The 18,245-nt window shown below is 36.4% G+C and overlaps 2 protein-coding genes across 2 annotated transcripts; one reads left to right on the top strand and one right to left on the bottom strand.

Annotated features, from left to right (window-relative positions):
* Positions 1-1,164, bottom strand: LOC123321058. The gene has a single exon (XM_044908564.1). It carries the CDS (start codon positions 1,162-1,164, stop codon positions 1-3), a length of 1,164 nt encoding a protein of 387 aa, XP_044764499.1.
* A 5,949-nt stretch (positions 1,165-7,113) lies between these two features.
* On the top strand, positions 7,114-12,348 carry LOC123321057. Its single transcript, XM_044908563.1, has 2 exons — positions 7,114-8,626; positions 12,059-12,348. Exons 1-2 carry the CDS (start codon positions 7,114-7,116, stop codon positions 12,346-12,348), a joined length of 1,803 nt encoding a protein of 600 aa, XP_044764498.1.
* Positions 12,349-18,245: the final 5,897 nt, after the last annotated feature.

Raw genomic sequence — 18,245 nt, 5'->3', positions numbered from 1 at the left:
TTACCTGAATTTAATATTTTGTCGGGCGTACATATTTAGTATGTTGCTATATATAATGCTATGATTAGCGCTGTCACTTCTTAGGTTGACAGTGTCGGCCAAGTTTATTTGGATCATCTCCCCCACGTTGCGTTTAAACCAATTGGCCTCCCGATCTAACACTGTGACATCTTCGAATATAAAAGAGTGTCCAGTTTCAAAATGGTGTGAAGCTAACGCTGTTTTGTTTGGTTTATTCTGATTCTGGTTTTTACAATCGTTGGTATGTTGGCTTATCCGTGACTTTAGGTACTGTTTGGTCTGGCCAATATATGATTTCCCACAAGAACATGGTATCTTATATATTACGTCTGACAACGATAGTAACGGTGTGGGATCTTTCAAACGCGTGTATAAACACTTGTTGGATCTGACATTGTAAAAGGCCAATTTGGTATTGCTGTCAAACACTGTACTTATTCTCTGTGATAGCCCATCAATGAAAGGAAACTTATATAACTTACACAGAGGCTTTTCTGAATTGTTTAAGGCCCTATGTTGTCTGAGGTAAGAATTTATGCATTTATTCACGAAAGTATTCGGGTAATTGTTCACCTTGAGAATGTTTTTAATAGTTCTCAAATTGGAGTCATGAAAGGTATGGTGACTGAGGTTCATCACTCTGTGAAGTAAACCCTTAACAGTACTCAACTTATGGCCAATAGGGTTGTAGGAGTGGTGGTTTATAATTCTGCCCGAGCTAGTTGGCTTGGTGAACCAATTCGTAAGTAGGGTTCCACACTCTTTTCTATGTACTTCAACATCTAGAAAGGCCAGTTTATTATCTCTTTCCGTCTCCATGGTAAACTGAAGTTTTGGGTTGAATGCATTGAAGTAATCTAGGATGGTATCGAATTCGTCCTCGGGCACTGCTGTGATCGAATCATCCACGTATAACCAGAAGAAGGGAAGAACAAAAGGTAAGTTCGTCAACACCGAAGACCCCAACTCATCCATTGCTATCTCTGCTAGAATTGGGCTAAGAGGGTTGCCCGTGGCACTTCCGTCTAGCTGTAAATATATGTTACCTCCAAAACTGAAGTAACTCGAATCGAAATAAAACTCGATCATTTCTAGAAATATCTTCTTTGGAATGTTAGTATATGCGGATATATGCAAGACCATCGTTTAGAGAGTGTGCTCAGAACTAACCCTTTTGGAATATTTGTAAAGAGTGAAATGACATCTAATGAAATGAGCTTGTACTGATCAGGCAGCTGTACATTGTTTAAGTTCTTCACAAACTCAAATGAACTTTTTTACCTTGTAATTGAAAGTTATTGTTACTGGTAAGAGTATCTGATGTAAAAAGGTTGCCAAGTTATAACAAGGGGCGTTAACACAGCTAACAATTGGTCTTAAGGCAAAATTTTCTTTATGTGTTTTTCTCAACCCGTAGATCTTAGGGGGGACCGAATTGTGAGTCATAATCTTTTTGCCAAGTGTTTCACTTATAAACTGATTCTCTACCAAATTTTTCGCAAACTCATTCACACGTTTTTGATATTTCATGGTAGGATCTTTGCAGATTGGTTTATAGATGTTTCTATCACTAAGCATTTCGAATTGGTTCACCAAGCCAACTAGCTCAGGCAGAATTTTAAACTACCACTCCTACCACCCTATTGGCCATAAGTTGAGTACTGTTAAGGGTTTTCTTCACAGAATGATGAACCTCAGTCACCATACCTTTCATGACTCCAATTTGAGAACTATTAAAAACATTCTCAAGGTGAACAATTACCCGAATACCTTCGTGAATAAATGCATAAATTCTTACTTCAGACAACATAGGGCCTTTAACAACTCAGAAAAGCCTCCGTGTAAGTTTTATAAGTTTCCTTTCATTGATGGGCTATCACAGAGAATAAGTACAGTGTTTGACAGCAATACCAAATTGGCCTTTTACAATGTCAGATCCACCAAGTGTTTATACACGCGTTTGAAAGATCCCACACCGTTACTATCGTTGTCAAACGTAATATATAAGATACCATGTTCTTGTGGGAAATCATATATTGGCCAGATCAAACAGTACCTAAAGTCACGGATAAGCCAACATACCAACGATTGTAAAAACCAGAATCAGAATAAACCAAACAAAACAGCGTTAGCTTCACACCATTTTGAAACTGGACACTCTTTTATATTCGAAGATGTCACAGTGTTAGATCGGGAGGCCAATTGGTTTAAACGCAACGTGGGGGAGATGATCCAAATAAACTTGGCCTAAGAACCTAAGAAGTGACTGTGCTAATCATAGCATTATATGTAGCAACATACTAAATATGTACGCCCGACAAAATATTAAATTCAGGTAGTTTTTTTTTAGGTGTAATTTAATTTAATTTAAGAAATATTGATGTTCAAAATAGAATAGTTAGTTTGTCCAATATTTGTCCAGTTCGTGAGATTTTGTGAATTCCCTGTTCAACGGTATTTTCATGTTTCTCTTCTTATGAAAGCGGTGACGGAGGCGCATTTCTTTTCCGTTCAGATATACTATAATAATGAATATTCAACCATATGAAATTCAGTATGGATTTGACGACGGGAAGGAGTGTGTCGCTGTCACCTGTTTTACCTACATGTTATTACGATCTTTTTGTCATGGACTAGAGGAACGCAGTTGAATTCTAGGTAGAGAATTTTTTTATTGTTGTGTAATGTCTATATATTCACTGTTGTCTGTATGTTTTTTTAGAGCTTGAGAAAGCAACAATAAAGTTGCGAAACGTCGCTCATAGAAGAAGTTGAAGTTCTTTGTAAAATTTATTCCGATCCCACGACCACTATCAATCGTTCTGTAAATTGTTTTATAAATGGTAAACATTTCAACAGATGCAAGCGCCTTCATCCTCTCTTGTACTTAGCACTTGAGAATTTACATTTTGAAAGTTTTGTTGAGCGATGTAACATCCAAGTGACCGATAATATCAAAAATTATTTATTTGAATTCAGTAATGAAAAATCTAGGAATCCAGCAATTGCACATGATGATATGATAGCATTTTTCGAAAAATATGCCGAATATAAAAGACAAACATAAATTGGCGAACATGGTAAAACGCCTCAATTCTATATGATCTATATGAATTTAATTAGCCATTATTTCATGCTATGCCGAAGTATACGCACTGGGAATGTCGAACTCTTCAAACTCATATTACCTAATATTGCAAATATCTTCTTCGCATTTGATCAGCCAAACTATGGACGTTATACCGTAATATACAATGACAAATTAATGAAAGTATATGAAACACATCCAGGATTATTTTTGCGATTAAGTAGTGGATCAATGGGAATCAAACGCACTGACAAACCATTCTCTCGACAGCCCATAGACTTGACATTGGAACAAACCATAAATGCAGATGCTGCCAATAAATTGACAGGAATCAGTCACACTACCAATTCAATCAAGGCTCGTCAGCGATGGTGTAAAAGTCACAGCATATGTTCAAAAATTATTGCCCACGTTATGGAGGAAACCGACCTTTGGCCTGACCAAGACATAACAGCTGATCTTGAGAAGAGCAGAATAAAGAGACATTCCTTACAGTTGGAGAATTGTATTAATCATATAAAACAAAATATGAACCTTTTTTCGAAAGACATAGACAAAAATTCATCATATAATATTTCAACAGGTCAAGCCGTTACAAAGGACAATTTTTTGCTGAATGTGGAGACACTTGGGAATGAACAACGGAAATAATTTATATTAGAATGTTCGGCAGATCGGGAAAGATTTGAAAAAGTCATCAAGAGAAGTAACATCCTGAATTTCGCAGCGGCTGCACCGAAGCAAAAAATGTTGGTTGCCGGAAGATCCCATTCAATTCAAATGCTATTTTCACTTGGAACAAACTCTAAATATCGATAAAGTTCTAGCATATCCTTAACACCTGTCCCACTAGCTTTGTGTCACCTAGATGGGACGATTTGCAAAACCGATAAATCGGTATTGTTGAAAACTCTTCAGAAGGACCTCGACAGCATCCCACCATATCAGTGCGACGTAATTATTTATGACGGTTTTTTCATTATGCATTCAATCAGAGATGTGCCATCATCATTTAGTAAGATATCACAAAATCTGATGCCATCTGTAAAGGACAACGAGCATGCATTAAGAAATAGGGTCAGAGGGCAGCGATTTCAAATAAATGGACCCGATCAAATACGTCCAGCAAATTTCTCAGATGCATTGAAAAATATTTTTTTCAAAGAAGCACTTGTTGAATTTTTAATAGACGACTGGTCAAATGATCACATGGCATCGTGGATTGGGAATAAAACAGTTTTCGTAAACTATATAGAATGCCCCAAATATGAAGTTGAACAAGGTAAAGTTCAACCATCATCCGATCCATTGTTCGTGTCCAGGTCACGAAGAAGCAGTCACAAAGATGGTTTTCCATGTCTGTCACTTGAAGTCTGATGTTCATGTAACAATGCGACGTTCTGATACAGATATCTTGATCATCATGTTGGGAAATATGAATTTCATCGAAAAGAACGTCCAAATCTCGATGCATGATGGGACCAGCAATAATCAGACATTCATTGATGTCACCAAATTGTTTGTATCATTGGGTCCAAATTTGTGCTCTGCATTGCCAGGATTTCATGCCTTTAGTGAATGCGATTTCAATTCAGCATTTTACCGTAAAGGAAATAAAAACCGTTTGAAATTCTCCGGAAGTCTCCAACGTGCATCCAGGCACTGAGTGGCATTTCACAAATTCCCAATTGTGACATCGATCAATTGTTCACATACTTGGAAAGCTATGTTTGCAGAATATATGGATTGATGATATTAACACTGATCGTGTGTTAACATTCAATAGGGCATACGGCAATAAAGATGATTGCAATCCAATAAACTTGGAAAAAAAAATTACGGATCGTTATTCCTGCCCTGTAAGGCTGAACTGAATCAGCATTTCATCCGAACGGCATACATCGCCCACCTTTGGAGAAATGCACATCTCCCTGCGCCTACTGATTTATTACCATCCGACTATGGATGGGAGAAAATTGAAGACAAATATTTTTTTAAATGGTTTGTGGGAGACCAATTGCCACCATCCATTACGAGCATCAGTAATATCGACTTGAACATTGAAGGTATGAAATTTTTTTTTCGTTTATTTATATATGCCAAAAAAAGCATAAAACAACATGATTTTATTGATTGATTGATTTTTTTATTCCAGAAGAAAACGAAACAGAAACCGATGGAGTGTGCGACATAACCATCGATAACTCGGACGATAGTGATGGTTCGGATGAAGAGGATAATTTATAATTACTCAATTCAAATTTTTGTTCCTTCATGTGAATAAATGAAAAAATGATATTTGAATGTTGATAACTAAATAAAAATATGTATTACCTATTGCATATAATTAAGTATATTATATGATGTTGCTGCTTTACCTACTTGTATCATGGGTAAATCGTAACAAACCCGTTTGGTATCAATAAAAATCATATTTTCGATAAATATAAATGTTAAAATATCCGTAAGCTGATCAACTGATGAGAAAAAGTCATCAGTCATACCAATGAAAATTCCGCGCGCCGTATAAATGCATGAGCGCGCTCATACATTTTAGCTCTGACTGACGGTCTTTCCTCCGCTAGACACGCAGCTGACGGTCATTTCTATATTTCCATATATGTAAGGAATCATATGGAGGTGTTTTCATTCGGGATGAAATAACTTGATTTTCAAATTTTTTTCCCAACTTCACGCGCTCGACTGACGTATTTTCCACCCTCCGCCGATCGGCTGACTTCACTATTTTGTTTCTAATTATCATCAATATTACACATAAAAATTTTCAGCCGGGATGAAATCATTTAAAATTTTGCATTTTTTCCGAAGTTCCGCCGCCTCCCAGGCCCACACCCACCGATGGTATTGAAGCTGACAATCGGTTTCGTGATTTCCCATGTGACTACAACATACAGTATTAAATTCAGTCGGAATGGAATTCCTTGAAAACAAAGCCCCTGCCTCCCGGACTAATAAGGTTACGAAATGTATATTTGAAAATATGGAGGTTGGAAAAAAGGTAATGGGCATTTTCTTGGACCTTGCGAAGGCATTTGACATGTTCCAGCACGATATTCTACTAAAAAAAATGGAAGGGATTGAAATCAGAAAAATACCAAACCAACTATTCAAATCATACTTCAACAACAGAATACAAAAGGTAAAAGTATCAGATGCGAGAAATGGAGCCACGAATGTGAGTTGTAGAGTACCGCAGGGAATGGTCATGGGGCCACTTCTATTTAGCATCTACATGAATAATGTGCTTTCGATACTTGAGGAGCAATCAGTATTCTGCTATGAGAACGACACCGTGATCATCATAAGTGAGCAATCATAGGAGGGAGCTGTTGGAAAAGGGGAAGAAGCGATATATGCAATAAAGAACTGTTTAGACTACAACTTGCTATCTTTAAATACTGATGAGACTAAAGTCCTGATGTTTGGACTAAAGAAGAATAATCTTCTAATATTTCGGAAGTTGAGAAGAGTTCATGAAAACTATATAGAATGTAAGACCAAAGGATTTGTATGCGGAACAACATATAGAATACACCACTAATAAGATAAGAAAGTTAACATATAATTCGAAATTGGGATCACAGGGATAGGACAAAAACCATTGAACAGATTCTTCAACAAGCCGACGTTTCGCATATATATTTACGCTTCTTCAAGGCTAAAAAACATACAAAGATATAAAACAATTATAAGCCAACGTCAAGGATACACAAGAAAGACATAACTCACCACATCGAATAACTGTTAGGTTAGACAAACATTAGCTGAACGGCAGGTACATACAGGTGAAGTCTGCATTAAGACTTTACGGTTTAAAATTATAATTCGGAGTACTATAAATACTAATTACAAATTATTGCAATAGACCTTCTTCAAAACTGTACAACCCGATTAAAAAAGATTTCCAACAAACCAAATTATTTTTGAGAAACAACCCAGAATTGATTATTTCAAGGTAAGATAAGGGTGGCTCAACGGTAATTATGTATAAGGAAGAATACATGAACCTAATGCACGAAATGTTAGAGGACACATCCACCTACAGTAAACTTGGTGGAGACCCAACCGATAGATTCCAACGAAAGGGAAATGAGATAGTAAAAGAGATGGTTCTATGTAATGTTATTGATGATGATTCAGCTAAGAGTCTTAAATCCCACAATGCGGTCCCTCCTGAATTATATGGGTTAAGAAAGACCCATAAACTAACACCAACTATGAGACCGGTAGTTAGCTGTGTAAATTCACCAACATACAACTTATCAAAGTTCATCCAGAACATTTTAACACAGGTGTCAACAACTTCAGAATATAATGTGAAAAACTCTTTCGTGTTTGCGGAGTCCATACAAGGTTTGGTCATACCTGAAAATTACATCCTTGTGTCTTTGGATGTGGTTTCCCTATTTACGAACGTACCAAAAGATTTAGTTGTAGAGCTGACCAAGTCAAGATGGAGTTATATAGCAGCCTACACTGACATGACCAAGGAAATGTTCATTAGAGTAATTGAATTTATATTCCAGAGTAGTTACTTCTCATTTAATGACGAAATTTACTCTCAAAACGAGGGTACTGCCATGGGAAATCCTGCCTCGGGTGGTTTCGCGTACCTGGTCATGAACGATTTGATTAAGAAGTCTCTGAAAAGACTTTCTTTCCATATACCCTCACTCAAGCTTTACGTGGATGATACGTGGATGGCTATCCCAAAAAACGGTATTGATGAACTTCTCGCTGTCTTCAACGGTTACCATAGTAAGCTAAAGTTCACAATAGAAGTAGAGACGGACAGACAAATTCCATTTTTGGACGTTATGGTCTACCACCAAGATGACGGAACACTGAAGACCTGCTGGTATAAAAAACCTAGTAGCTCTAATCGAATTTCAAATTTTTCATCCAACCAACAGTTTTCACAGAAGATCGCAACTGTAAATAACTTAATTATTAGAGCTAATCAATTGAGCCACAGCGATTTCCATGACGATAATAAAAGAATAATAAAAAACATGTTAGTTGTCAACAACTATCCAAGAGGACTTATCAACGGTATTTTTAACAGTTGTACTAACACCCACGAGAATCGAGTAAACAGGACTGCTGAGAAATTTTTCAGATTCCCATATATACCCGACCTATCAGAGAAAATGAACAGATTGTTTAGATCAAAATTATCGGTAAAACTTGCCTGTTATAACTTAAAAACTGTTAATTCTGTTTTCACTAAGCTCAAGGATAAGACTAGCAGATTGAAGTGTTCCTGTATAGTTTATAAGATTAATTGTAAAGATTGTGAAAAGTGCTATGTGGGCCAAACTAAACAGTATATTACTAACCGGCTGAAACAACACGAATATGACGGTCGTAATGTTAATATGAACAAAAGGGAAAAAACAGCTTTAGCGGACCACCATTTCGAAAATGGCCATAGCTTTGATTTTGTTGACTTTAAGATTTTGGATGTGGAAAGGAACTATTTGATGAGAAACATAAGTGAGATGATTTATATACATTTAAATGAAACTGTTAATTTCAGGACGGACCCTATATCTCTAAGTTCACAATATTCGAACCTATTCAATATACATAAAAAGTTTCAGAAATTCTAGATGATCAATATTTCGAGTTAATATATGGAACTGAAGTGTGAATTTCTACGCCGCTGCATTGTTTCAATCTGATTTCTGGCGATTGCATTGATTTTATCGATTGTGACGTTCTGACTGATCCTTAATAATTGTCTCCTTGCGCGGTGGAATATTTTTGTTGTTAGGGTAAAAAAATTTTTTTTATAGACTTGCTTTCGATAACCTATGGACCTTTATAGTACTCCGAATTATAATTTTAAACCGTGAAGTCTTAATGCAGACTTCACCTGTATGTACCTGCCGTTCAGCTAATGTTTGTCTAACCTAACAGTTATTCGATGTGGTGAGTTATGTCTTTCTTGTGTATCCTTGACGTTGGCTTATAATTGTTTTATATCTTTATATGTTTTTTAGCCTTGAAGAAGCATAAATATATATGCGAAACGTCGGCTTGTTGAAGAATCTGTTTAATGGTTTTTGTCCTATCCCTGTGATCCCAATTTCGAATTCTTTCTGAGGACGTGAAATAACTCAATTATGTTAACATATAATCTCAGAGAACTGAGATATATTCTTCACAGGGGACTGATGCTGGGTATATATTGTGCACTTGCTGAGTCAATAATTAACTATGGCCTAGTAGTGTGGGAAGGAGATTACGGGACAAACACAGCGACACTATTCACAGAACAAAAATACCTAATAAAAACCATGTTTTTCAAGGAACGGAGATTCCCCACTAGACTATTTTTTGAAGAGAGCCAACTACTCACCATTCACCAGTTGCCTGGAAAATCATTATGTCGCTTGATGATAAATACCCCATCGTAAGCGAATCATTAACGATAACAGAAGATTGGAAAGAAGTCAAATCAAGGAAAAATAAACCAACGCGAATGAAAGGAACTATATGCAATGGTTCAATATCAGAAAATTCGGCGTTTTCGGGTGCTCCTTTGAGGAAATGGATCTATCTTGGCAGAGTCGTTGGAAAAGATGTTGAGGAGGATACAATTAGGAAATTTGTGTGTGACTCTCTGAAATCTCAAAAGGTAGAAGTAAAAAAACTTGTCTGCAAAGGAAAGAACTCATCTTTTAGTGTCGGCGTGACATAAGACAGGTATGATGAAATTATGAATAAGAACTTCTGGCCAGAAGGTGTCCTAATAAGAGATTTTAATATTCGAGGTTTTTTTCAAAAGAATTCGAGGTATTTTATGAATCCTCCGATATTAACCCAATAGTTGCTGACAAAGCTTTTCATCACAAGAACTCATGTTTCATGCATCAGAATCAACAGTCTATAGGGTCTTCTTTTAGTGTACTCCAGTACATTGTTAATGAACATGGTGTTGATTTTTTAGAGGTTACTGAACATTGGAGAACTTCTGAACAATTAAAACATTACAAACTGTTAGGTTAGGTTAGGTTAGGTTAGGTTAGGTACTCATCTTTTAGTGTCGGCGTGACATCAGACAGGTATGATGAAATTATGAATAAGAACTTCTGGATAGAAGGTGTCCTAATAAGAGATTTTAATTTTCGAGGTTTTTTTCAAAAGAATTCGAGGTATTTTATGAATCCTCCGATATTAACCCAATAGTTGCTGACAAAGCTTTTCATCACAAGAACTCATGTTTCATGCATCAGAATCTACAGTCTATAGGGTCTTCTTTTAGTGTACTCCAGTACATTGTTAATGAACATGGTGTTGATTTTTTAGAGGTTACTGAACATTGGAGAACTTCTGAACAATTAAAACATTACAAATTGTTAGGTTACAATCTTGTATCCTCCTTCTGCAGAAATGAGGGAGAGCATGGGGGTAGTGCCATATTTGTCAGAGATGATATCCCATTCAAGATGGGGGAGGATATGAATAACTGCAGAATTCCATTTGTCATTGAATGCTGTGCAGTCCAGGTACGCCTAAACACGAAAAATATTAATATTATCTGTATTTATAGACCTGAATCCTCAGTCGCCAATTTTGAAATTTTCTTGGAAAAACTGTCACTGGTATTAACCTGCTGCTTAAAAGAAAAATCTGAAATTATACTGGCAGGTGATTTCAACATACTATCGGATACGCCAGCAACTAGGAACTCTTGGTCTCTGATAGAAACTTTTGGGTATCGCATAACAATCCAAGAGCCAACAAGAATTTCAAAAAATTCTTCAAAATGCATAGATAATATTGTTACTAATATTGAAGGCACTGCAGCAGTTATCGAAGAACACATATCTAATTATTCTGCTCAAAAATTTGTCTTCTCAGGAAAGCAAGAGAACAAAAACAACTTAGAGATTTCAGTCAGGACAACATGAAGTTTGTGGATTGTATATCAGACAGTTTGGACTGAGCTGTTCGATAATGTTGATGGAGATGTAAACTTAATGTGGGATTCATTCTTCGGAAGATTCCATGAGGCTTTCACTTCCAGCTTTCCCATTAAAACTTTTAGTTTTCATAAGAACACAAAACAAAAATCTACAAATAGTACTGTTCAAGAGTATTAGAAACTTTTGGATTGTCTATTCCTTCTCTCCAGGGAGTCTGACAGATATTTATCCGCTTACAAAGAAACAAAGTATGACTCTATGATAAAAAAAAAATTGAACAATATAGAGAAATCGTCCAAAAGTCCACAAATAAATCCAAAACTGTCTGGAATCTTGTCAATAAATCATTAGAGAAACAACAAGTTCACACTGAACTCAAGGATGTGCTCTACCCTCAACAACTATTGGACAAATTCAATAACTTCTTTGTTAATGTTCAATCAGCACTTAATGATGAAAATCAGCCAAATGCAGAGTACGATTCTGATTCCATACCACATCTTGAAAAAATCATTTTACATGTTTGATATCACCAAAGAGGAAATAATTGCTACAGTAAGAAAGATGAAGATGTCCAAATCTACGGTTATGATGGAATACCTATCGAAGTGATACAACAATGTATACATTTGTATACTTTTATTTGATTTTGAAGGGTTTACAAAAAACAATCAAATCAAATTTTACGTTTCGGGCTCTGTGCCCTTTTTCAAATTTATAAAATTACATGACAAAAACAAAAACAAATAGTAGATTTATGATTCATTGGAACAAGTAGCTGAGGTTATGTATCAATCTTTTCTTCTTCTTTTGTTGGACTCAAGTTCTTCTCTTCTTTTTGGTGTTGTCAATGATTGTCGAGTATATGCAACTCAAGTTTCTTATGTCATCAAAATAGCACATAGACCACAGGTATATTCTAGACTAAAAGCACCAACCCCCAAGGAAGAATGTTCACACGTTGTATATAGGATACCATGTAATGACTGTGCAGGCGTTTATGTGGGACAAACACAACAGAAGTTAAAGGACAGACTGAAGGGACATAAGTACTCAAAGGCGCCGATAGCCCTATACAAACACACCATCGAAAACCAGCATTCTTTTGACTTCGGGAAAACAGAAATATTGGAGAAAGAAAAAAATCGAAAACCAAGGGAATTCCTCGAAATGATTCATATCAAACAAGATGTCAATTTCATCAATGACAGAACAGACATAAGAAACTTGAGTTGCATATACTCGACAATCATTGACAATACCAAAAAGAAGAGAAGAACTTGAGTCCAACATAAGAAGAAGAAAAGATTGGAACATAACCTCAGCTGCTTGTTCCAATGAATCATAAATCTACTATTTGTTTTTGTTTTTGTCATGTAATTTTATAAATTTGAAAAAGGGCACAGCCCGAAACGTAATATATATCATATGTGAACGATTTGATTGTTTTTTGTAATCCCATCAAAATCAAATAAAAGTATACAAAGTAAAAAAAAAGGGTAAATACATCCAATTGATGACAATGTATACATGTTATAGCAGAACTTTTAGCCCATATAATGATCAGACCATATATGGATGGTGTCCTGAAGCCCTTAAAATTGCTATTATAAAAACAATCTTTAAAAAAGGCAATCCGAAAAATCCAAGTAGCTATCGTCCAATTTGTATTCTTTCTAACTTTGCGAAGATATAAATTTCTTCAAGAAATTCAAGATATTTTCGCCAAGTCAGCATGGCTATATTCAGGGAAGAGGCACAGAGACAGCAATATTCGAATTATCAACTCCATAATAACAGCATTAGAAAGAAAGGAACTGCCAATTGGGTTATTTTTGGATTTGTCGAGGGCATTTGACAGTGTGGATACAGAGATATTATTGAAAAGCTAGAGAAGTACGGAATAAGAGATGAACAACTGAAACTCATCGAGAGCTATTTGAAGACAGACCTCAGACTGTAAAGGTGATTATAAATGGTAAAGAATATCAGTCCTCACCAAACTTAAGCAACACTGGTGTACCTCAAGGAAGTATCTTGGGACCATTGCTCTTTTTAATTTACGTTAATGATCTTCCTTCAGTGCTGCGTGATTATATCTTTAAGATACTTTTTGTGGAGCTTGTATCTTTTGCTGATGATACTAATGTTATCATGAGGTCTCCGTCATTTGTGTCTACTCTGGAGATGGTTCAAACAGTTCTGGCTGATATAGAGGACTGATGCAGCAAGAATCATCTTATGTTGAACGTGGCCAAAACAGAATGCATAATTTTCAGTACAGATAGATTTACAGCCGCAATCCCGCACACTATAAACGAACATATTACTGTTTCCACCTCTGCAAAGTTCCTGGGAGTTTATCTGGATAGTTCCATTTTAGGTGATTGACCAGATGAAGTAAGTCCATTCTAGTTTTGAAAACACGCACTGAATATTCAACAGAGTTTAGTTTTTTCACAAGATTGTCAAGACACAAGATACTTTAAAAATTGTATATTTTTCCAACTATCAATCTCTATTAGGATATGGCATAATTTTCTGGGTAGGAAGCTCCAATTCTGAATTAGTATTTTTGAGGCAGAAATCTATGTTAAGAACGTTGTTGAATTTAGGTTACAGAGAGTCATGTAGGGGTCACTTCAGAGAACATAATTTACCGACACTACATGGTTTATATATTCATAGATTTCTTGTCTTCATGTGCCTTCATCCTCACTATTTTGAGGATTATAGAAATGTCAACTCAAGGACTAGAAAAAAAGAACCTTTCTTTCATCCCTATCATAGCTTGACAATAACAGAGAGTTCTCTTCTTTATCTGGCAATGAAATTAATGAATGCACTTCCTAAAGTGATAAAAGAAATGAAAGATTTTGAAATTTTCAAGAAAACTCTGTATGAGTTTAGTATTAGGTCAGAACCATATTCATTGTCTGAATTTTTTTCCTTTTGTAAGTAACTGTGTGTTTGGCGAATTTCAATTTTATTGTATTTGTGCAATAATTCTTTATATGAATAAATATCTATCTATTTATCTATCTAGATCGAATATAGAACATGAAAAGAACAATAGAAGTGTATCAAGCCAGTATCTGTAGATACCCTACAAGAGACTTACGCTATGCCAAAGGCATCCTAACTTGGGCCTAGGATGTACAATCAGCTACCGGGAGAGTTATGAGCAGCTTAATATGGGACCATCAGAAATAAGATCATGGAAAGTAGCATACTTTAAAATTTCTTTGGATATGCTATTTGAACGGAGGAAGGATAGAAGTACTTGAAGATAACAGTAGGACTAACTATGTGAGTGTGACCCACATTGAGGAACGCTCTGTACACTCAGATCTTGATCCATCTCAGCTAAATGGCATTTGAGAAGACTGAACTTTAGGTGAATTATTATTGTTGTTATTGACTAATTGGGTTTATTATTGTTATTCTTTTATTATTATACATATATATTGTTGAAAATTTCAAAGTGCCAATAAATTTACAAATTCAAATTCAGAGTCCCCCAGAAAGAATTTCAATCGATATCTGAATGGGTTATGTTTGAATCTGGTACCTATGTCTTGTACGAAATGAAATGAATAACGATAAAATATGGTAACATATTGGAGAGGTATAGGAGAACTGATCAATATGGGTGGTTTCAAGCTGAATTCGTTATTAATATCGAAAACAATCAGGAGGAGAATATTTAATATTTGTCGCCAAAGAAATTGCGGTAATTCATTTATTGTATAATAAATACCTACTTCTTTTTTGAAAAGATGAAATGGAAAGATGCTTGATGATCTAATATAGTAGCTTATATACACCGTGTATATCGACCCCAGCAAAATCGATTGGTCAATATTATGTTGGGACCTTCATTACTTTTTTAGGCGTATCTTGAGAATTTTTGGGTTGGTCAGATGTCCAAAATTACTATAATTACCTTCAGCAGAACAAAGCAGAAGCTCCAGACCGAGTCCACAGAATCCAGCTCCTCTTACTCCGGGTATTGTTGATGCCTTTTTGATAAAATGACGCATTTTCCAGATTTGGCTGCCGATTAAAACTGTTGCAGTAAGAAGGCTTCCCAATATCAACAATTGGGTGCTACTAAAGATGACAGCTCCATATGTCTCTATAGTTCCCATTGTTTGTACCTGCAAATCGATTATGTTAGATTGTACACACGACCTTACATACATGATACTAGTCTACCCACTTGTGAAGTGTCTTTGAAATGATTTCAATATCGCAGTGGGTGTCAATTTTGAAATTCTATGATATTTTGAAAGCCCCAGTAAGAAGCACAACAGACAAAATAAACCATGTCCATATTTTCAATTACCTCGTAATGGGTGTTTCTAAAGTATAAGGTGATCTGAAAAAACTCTCATAATTTGGGGTTGCCATTCCATTTTGGAGATCAAATACAAGGTGTTATATTTAAAAAAGTGTAACTTTAGTCTATATCTTCGTTTTCAAATACCCTGTATATATGACAATAATTTTAAATTGTGCTTTTGAACACCCTAAACACACTCAAAATATCTTTATTTACTCCCTCAAAATTAGCGCCGAGTCTGCTGTGGGCCACCAGCTACAGACGAGCAGCACCCCTAAATCACAAAAACTTATTTTGGATGGTACAGATCGTTTGTCAAACCTATTCATTCATTCATTGCTGTATCCCGTTACCGGGAATAAATCTACAAAAAGACATAAAAAAAGAACAGACTTATAATTTCTTGGGGCTAATTGCGACTTTGTGCCCTCCTGTAACTGAAGAGACCCAACCGTGACCTACAGATCCTTCCACACTCCGGGCATGGATAGTCACCAACCAGATCTGGCCGCATCTGAATTATTCTCGAGTCTTCATTATAACTGTGCATAGATCTCCACTGTGACCTGTCCAACGCTAGTTAATCCCAGTTATGATTGGCATTAATTGATTTTAGGGATTGATGTAGTGTATCCTTAAACCGCTTATACTGGCATCATGGTTTCAGGGCTCCCTCTGTGAATTCGCCATATAGAGCTATTTTGGGGAGTCTTGTGTCTTGCATCCTCAGAATGTGGCCGCTCCATCTGAGTCGGGCCCTCGTTACTTGAGTCCCAATTTTCGTACAACTCGCGCGTTGCAAGACATCTGCATTCGAAACTTTGTAGAACCATCTGATGTGCATTATCTGTCTTAGATGACGTTGTTGCGTTTGTTCAAGCTGTTCTATGTCGCCTGTAAGGCCTCCAGCCTTCGCTTCCGTAAAGAAGCGTTGGGAGGACGACTGCTTTGTAAACAGCTGTCTTGGTCTTCAGATTGAGGTCATGATTTCGAAACACTCTGACCTTAAGCTTGCAGAATGCCCGTGATGCCGAATTGATACGGTTGTGTGTTTCCGTGTCTAGGTTAGCCCTAGTACTTATGAAGCTTCCCAAGTATTTGAACTGCTGTGCTGTGTGTGTTCTAGGGTTTCATTCTCTAGGCTGACATGTGTTTGCAGGCTTTCTGGCGGACTTATCAGGATTTTGGTTTTGTCGATATAGAGTCTAAGGCCTAAAGCTTCGTATATATGTTTATAGGTGTGCAGCATTATCTGTAGATCCTCTGGGCTGCTAGCGATAAGTGCGCAGTCGTCTGCATATTCAAGTTCCGTGATAAACTTTCAACGGGTTTTTGCTCTGAGGCGCTTCAGGTTAAATAGGCCTCCATCAAATCTGAATCTTATTCCAACACCTTTTACAGGCATACTCATGTCAGCAATTATCGAGACAGCTATGGCGAAAATATTGAACAGTAAAAGCGCTGACACGCAGCCTTGTTTTATTCCAGAGTTGGTTAAGAAATGGTCGGTTGTAGAGCCATTATGCTGTATTCTATCAGTGTTGTTGGTATGAAGGCTTTTACACACTGCTAAGAATTTTTTGGGTACTCTAAGGCGGGCCATGATTTTCCATAGCGCTCTTCGATTCACCGAGTCGAAGGCCTTACTTAAATCGATGTAGGCTGTTAAGATAGATCCTTGATTGTTGTTAACGGGCCTTCTCTTGCAGCTATCGCAGTTTGAAAATTAGGTCCACCGTACCTCTATTTGGTCGAAAGCCTCACTGGGATTCAGGTTGAATCTTTTCTAAGAGTGGAATCAGAAGATTAGCCATAATCTTCGAGAGAATTTTGCCGGCCACGCTAAGCAACGATATGCCCCTGTAATTTTTGCTATTTGACGTAAGTCCACTTTTGTTCACCCACAGAATCATAAAGAAGAAGAAAATTTTAGAAAGTGTGAAGTTGTCACCTCCAAATAAAAATTTTCGAACCGAAATTACAGGATCGTTCATCCATCGTAGGTCCATGTTTGTCCACCTTCTGTATTTTGTTTTCTTGATTATGCTTTCAACATGCTTATTCCATCTCATATTACAGTCATAATCAATTCCTAGATATTTAGTAGTTGAAGCACGAACAAGATAAACCCCATTAACCGAAGTTCGGAAGACATCAGGAACTGAGTCACTATAGATCCTAAAAGTAACAACATAACACTTGTTGACGTTGAGAACAAGGTTATTATAATACAACCATGCATAAATAGAATCCAATCTTTCTGACAATTGAAAAGCAAGATCATTCCAGTCAGGACCACTCAGAGGAACAGCGCAGTATCATCTGCATAATCTGCATAAGCAAGCAGATCACCTTGAAAAACCAATAGATCATTAATATGTAAAACGAATAGTAGTGACCCTAGAATAGAACCTTGCCGAACACCAACATTAATAACGACTGGCTGACTTATAGTGCCATTTATTTTAACAACTTGAACTCTATCTTTGAGATAACTCTCAATGAGCTCCAAACAATTCCCCCTCACTCCCATATTATATAGCTTTGATACTAAATTTTCGTGATTGACAGTATCAAAAGCTCTACAATAATCTAGGAAAGTAACTGCCGCTGGTTTACTGCAATTAAGATTTTTATAGATGAAATCACTTAATAGTGCTATTGCATCATCTGTGCCCTTATTTTTCAGAAAACCAAATAGTCTTGCACTAATTAAATTACATGATTTTTTTGAAGTTATAGGTGTTTCAGCTAACAAATGAAATTATATGAACGAAAAGTTTCAATTCGTGTCATAGAGATGGGGATTTATTGGGAGAGAACAATTTTGAGGTCA

This window comes from Coccinella septempunctata, chromosome 9, assembly GCF_907165205.1.
Source record: "Coccinella septempunctata chromosome 9, icCocSept1.1, whole genome shotgun sequence".
NCBI classification, from domain to species: Eukaryota; Metazoa; Arthropoda; class Insecta; order Coleoptera; family Coccinellidae; genus Coccinella; species Coccinella septempunctata.
This window is presented reverse-complemented; position numbering and strand designations above follow the sequence as displayed.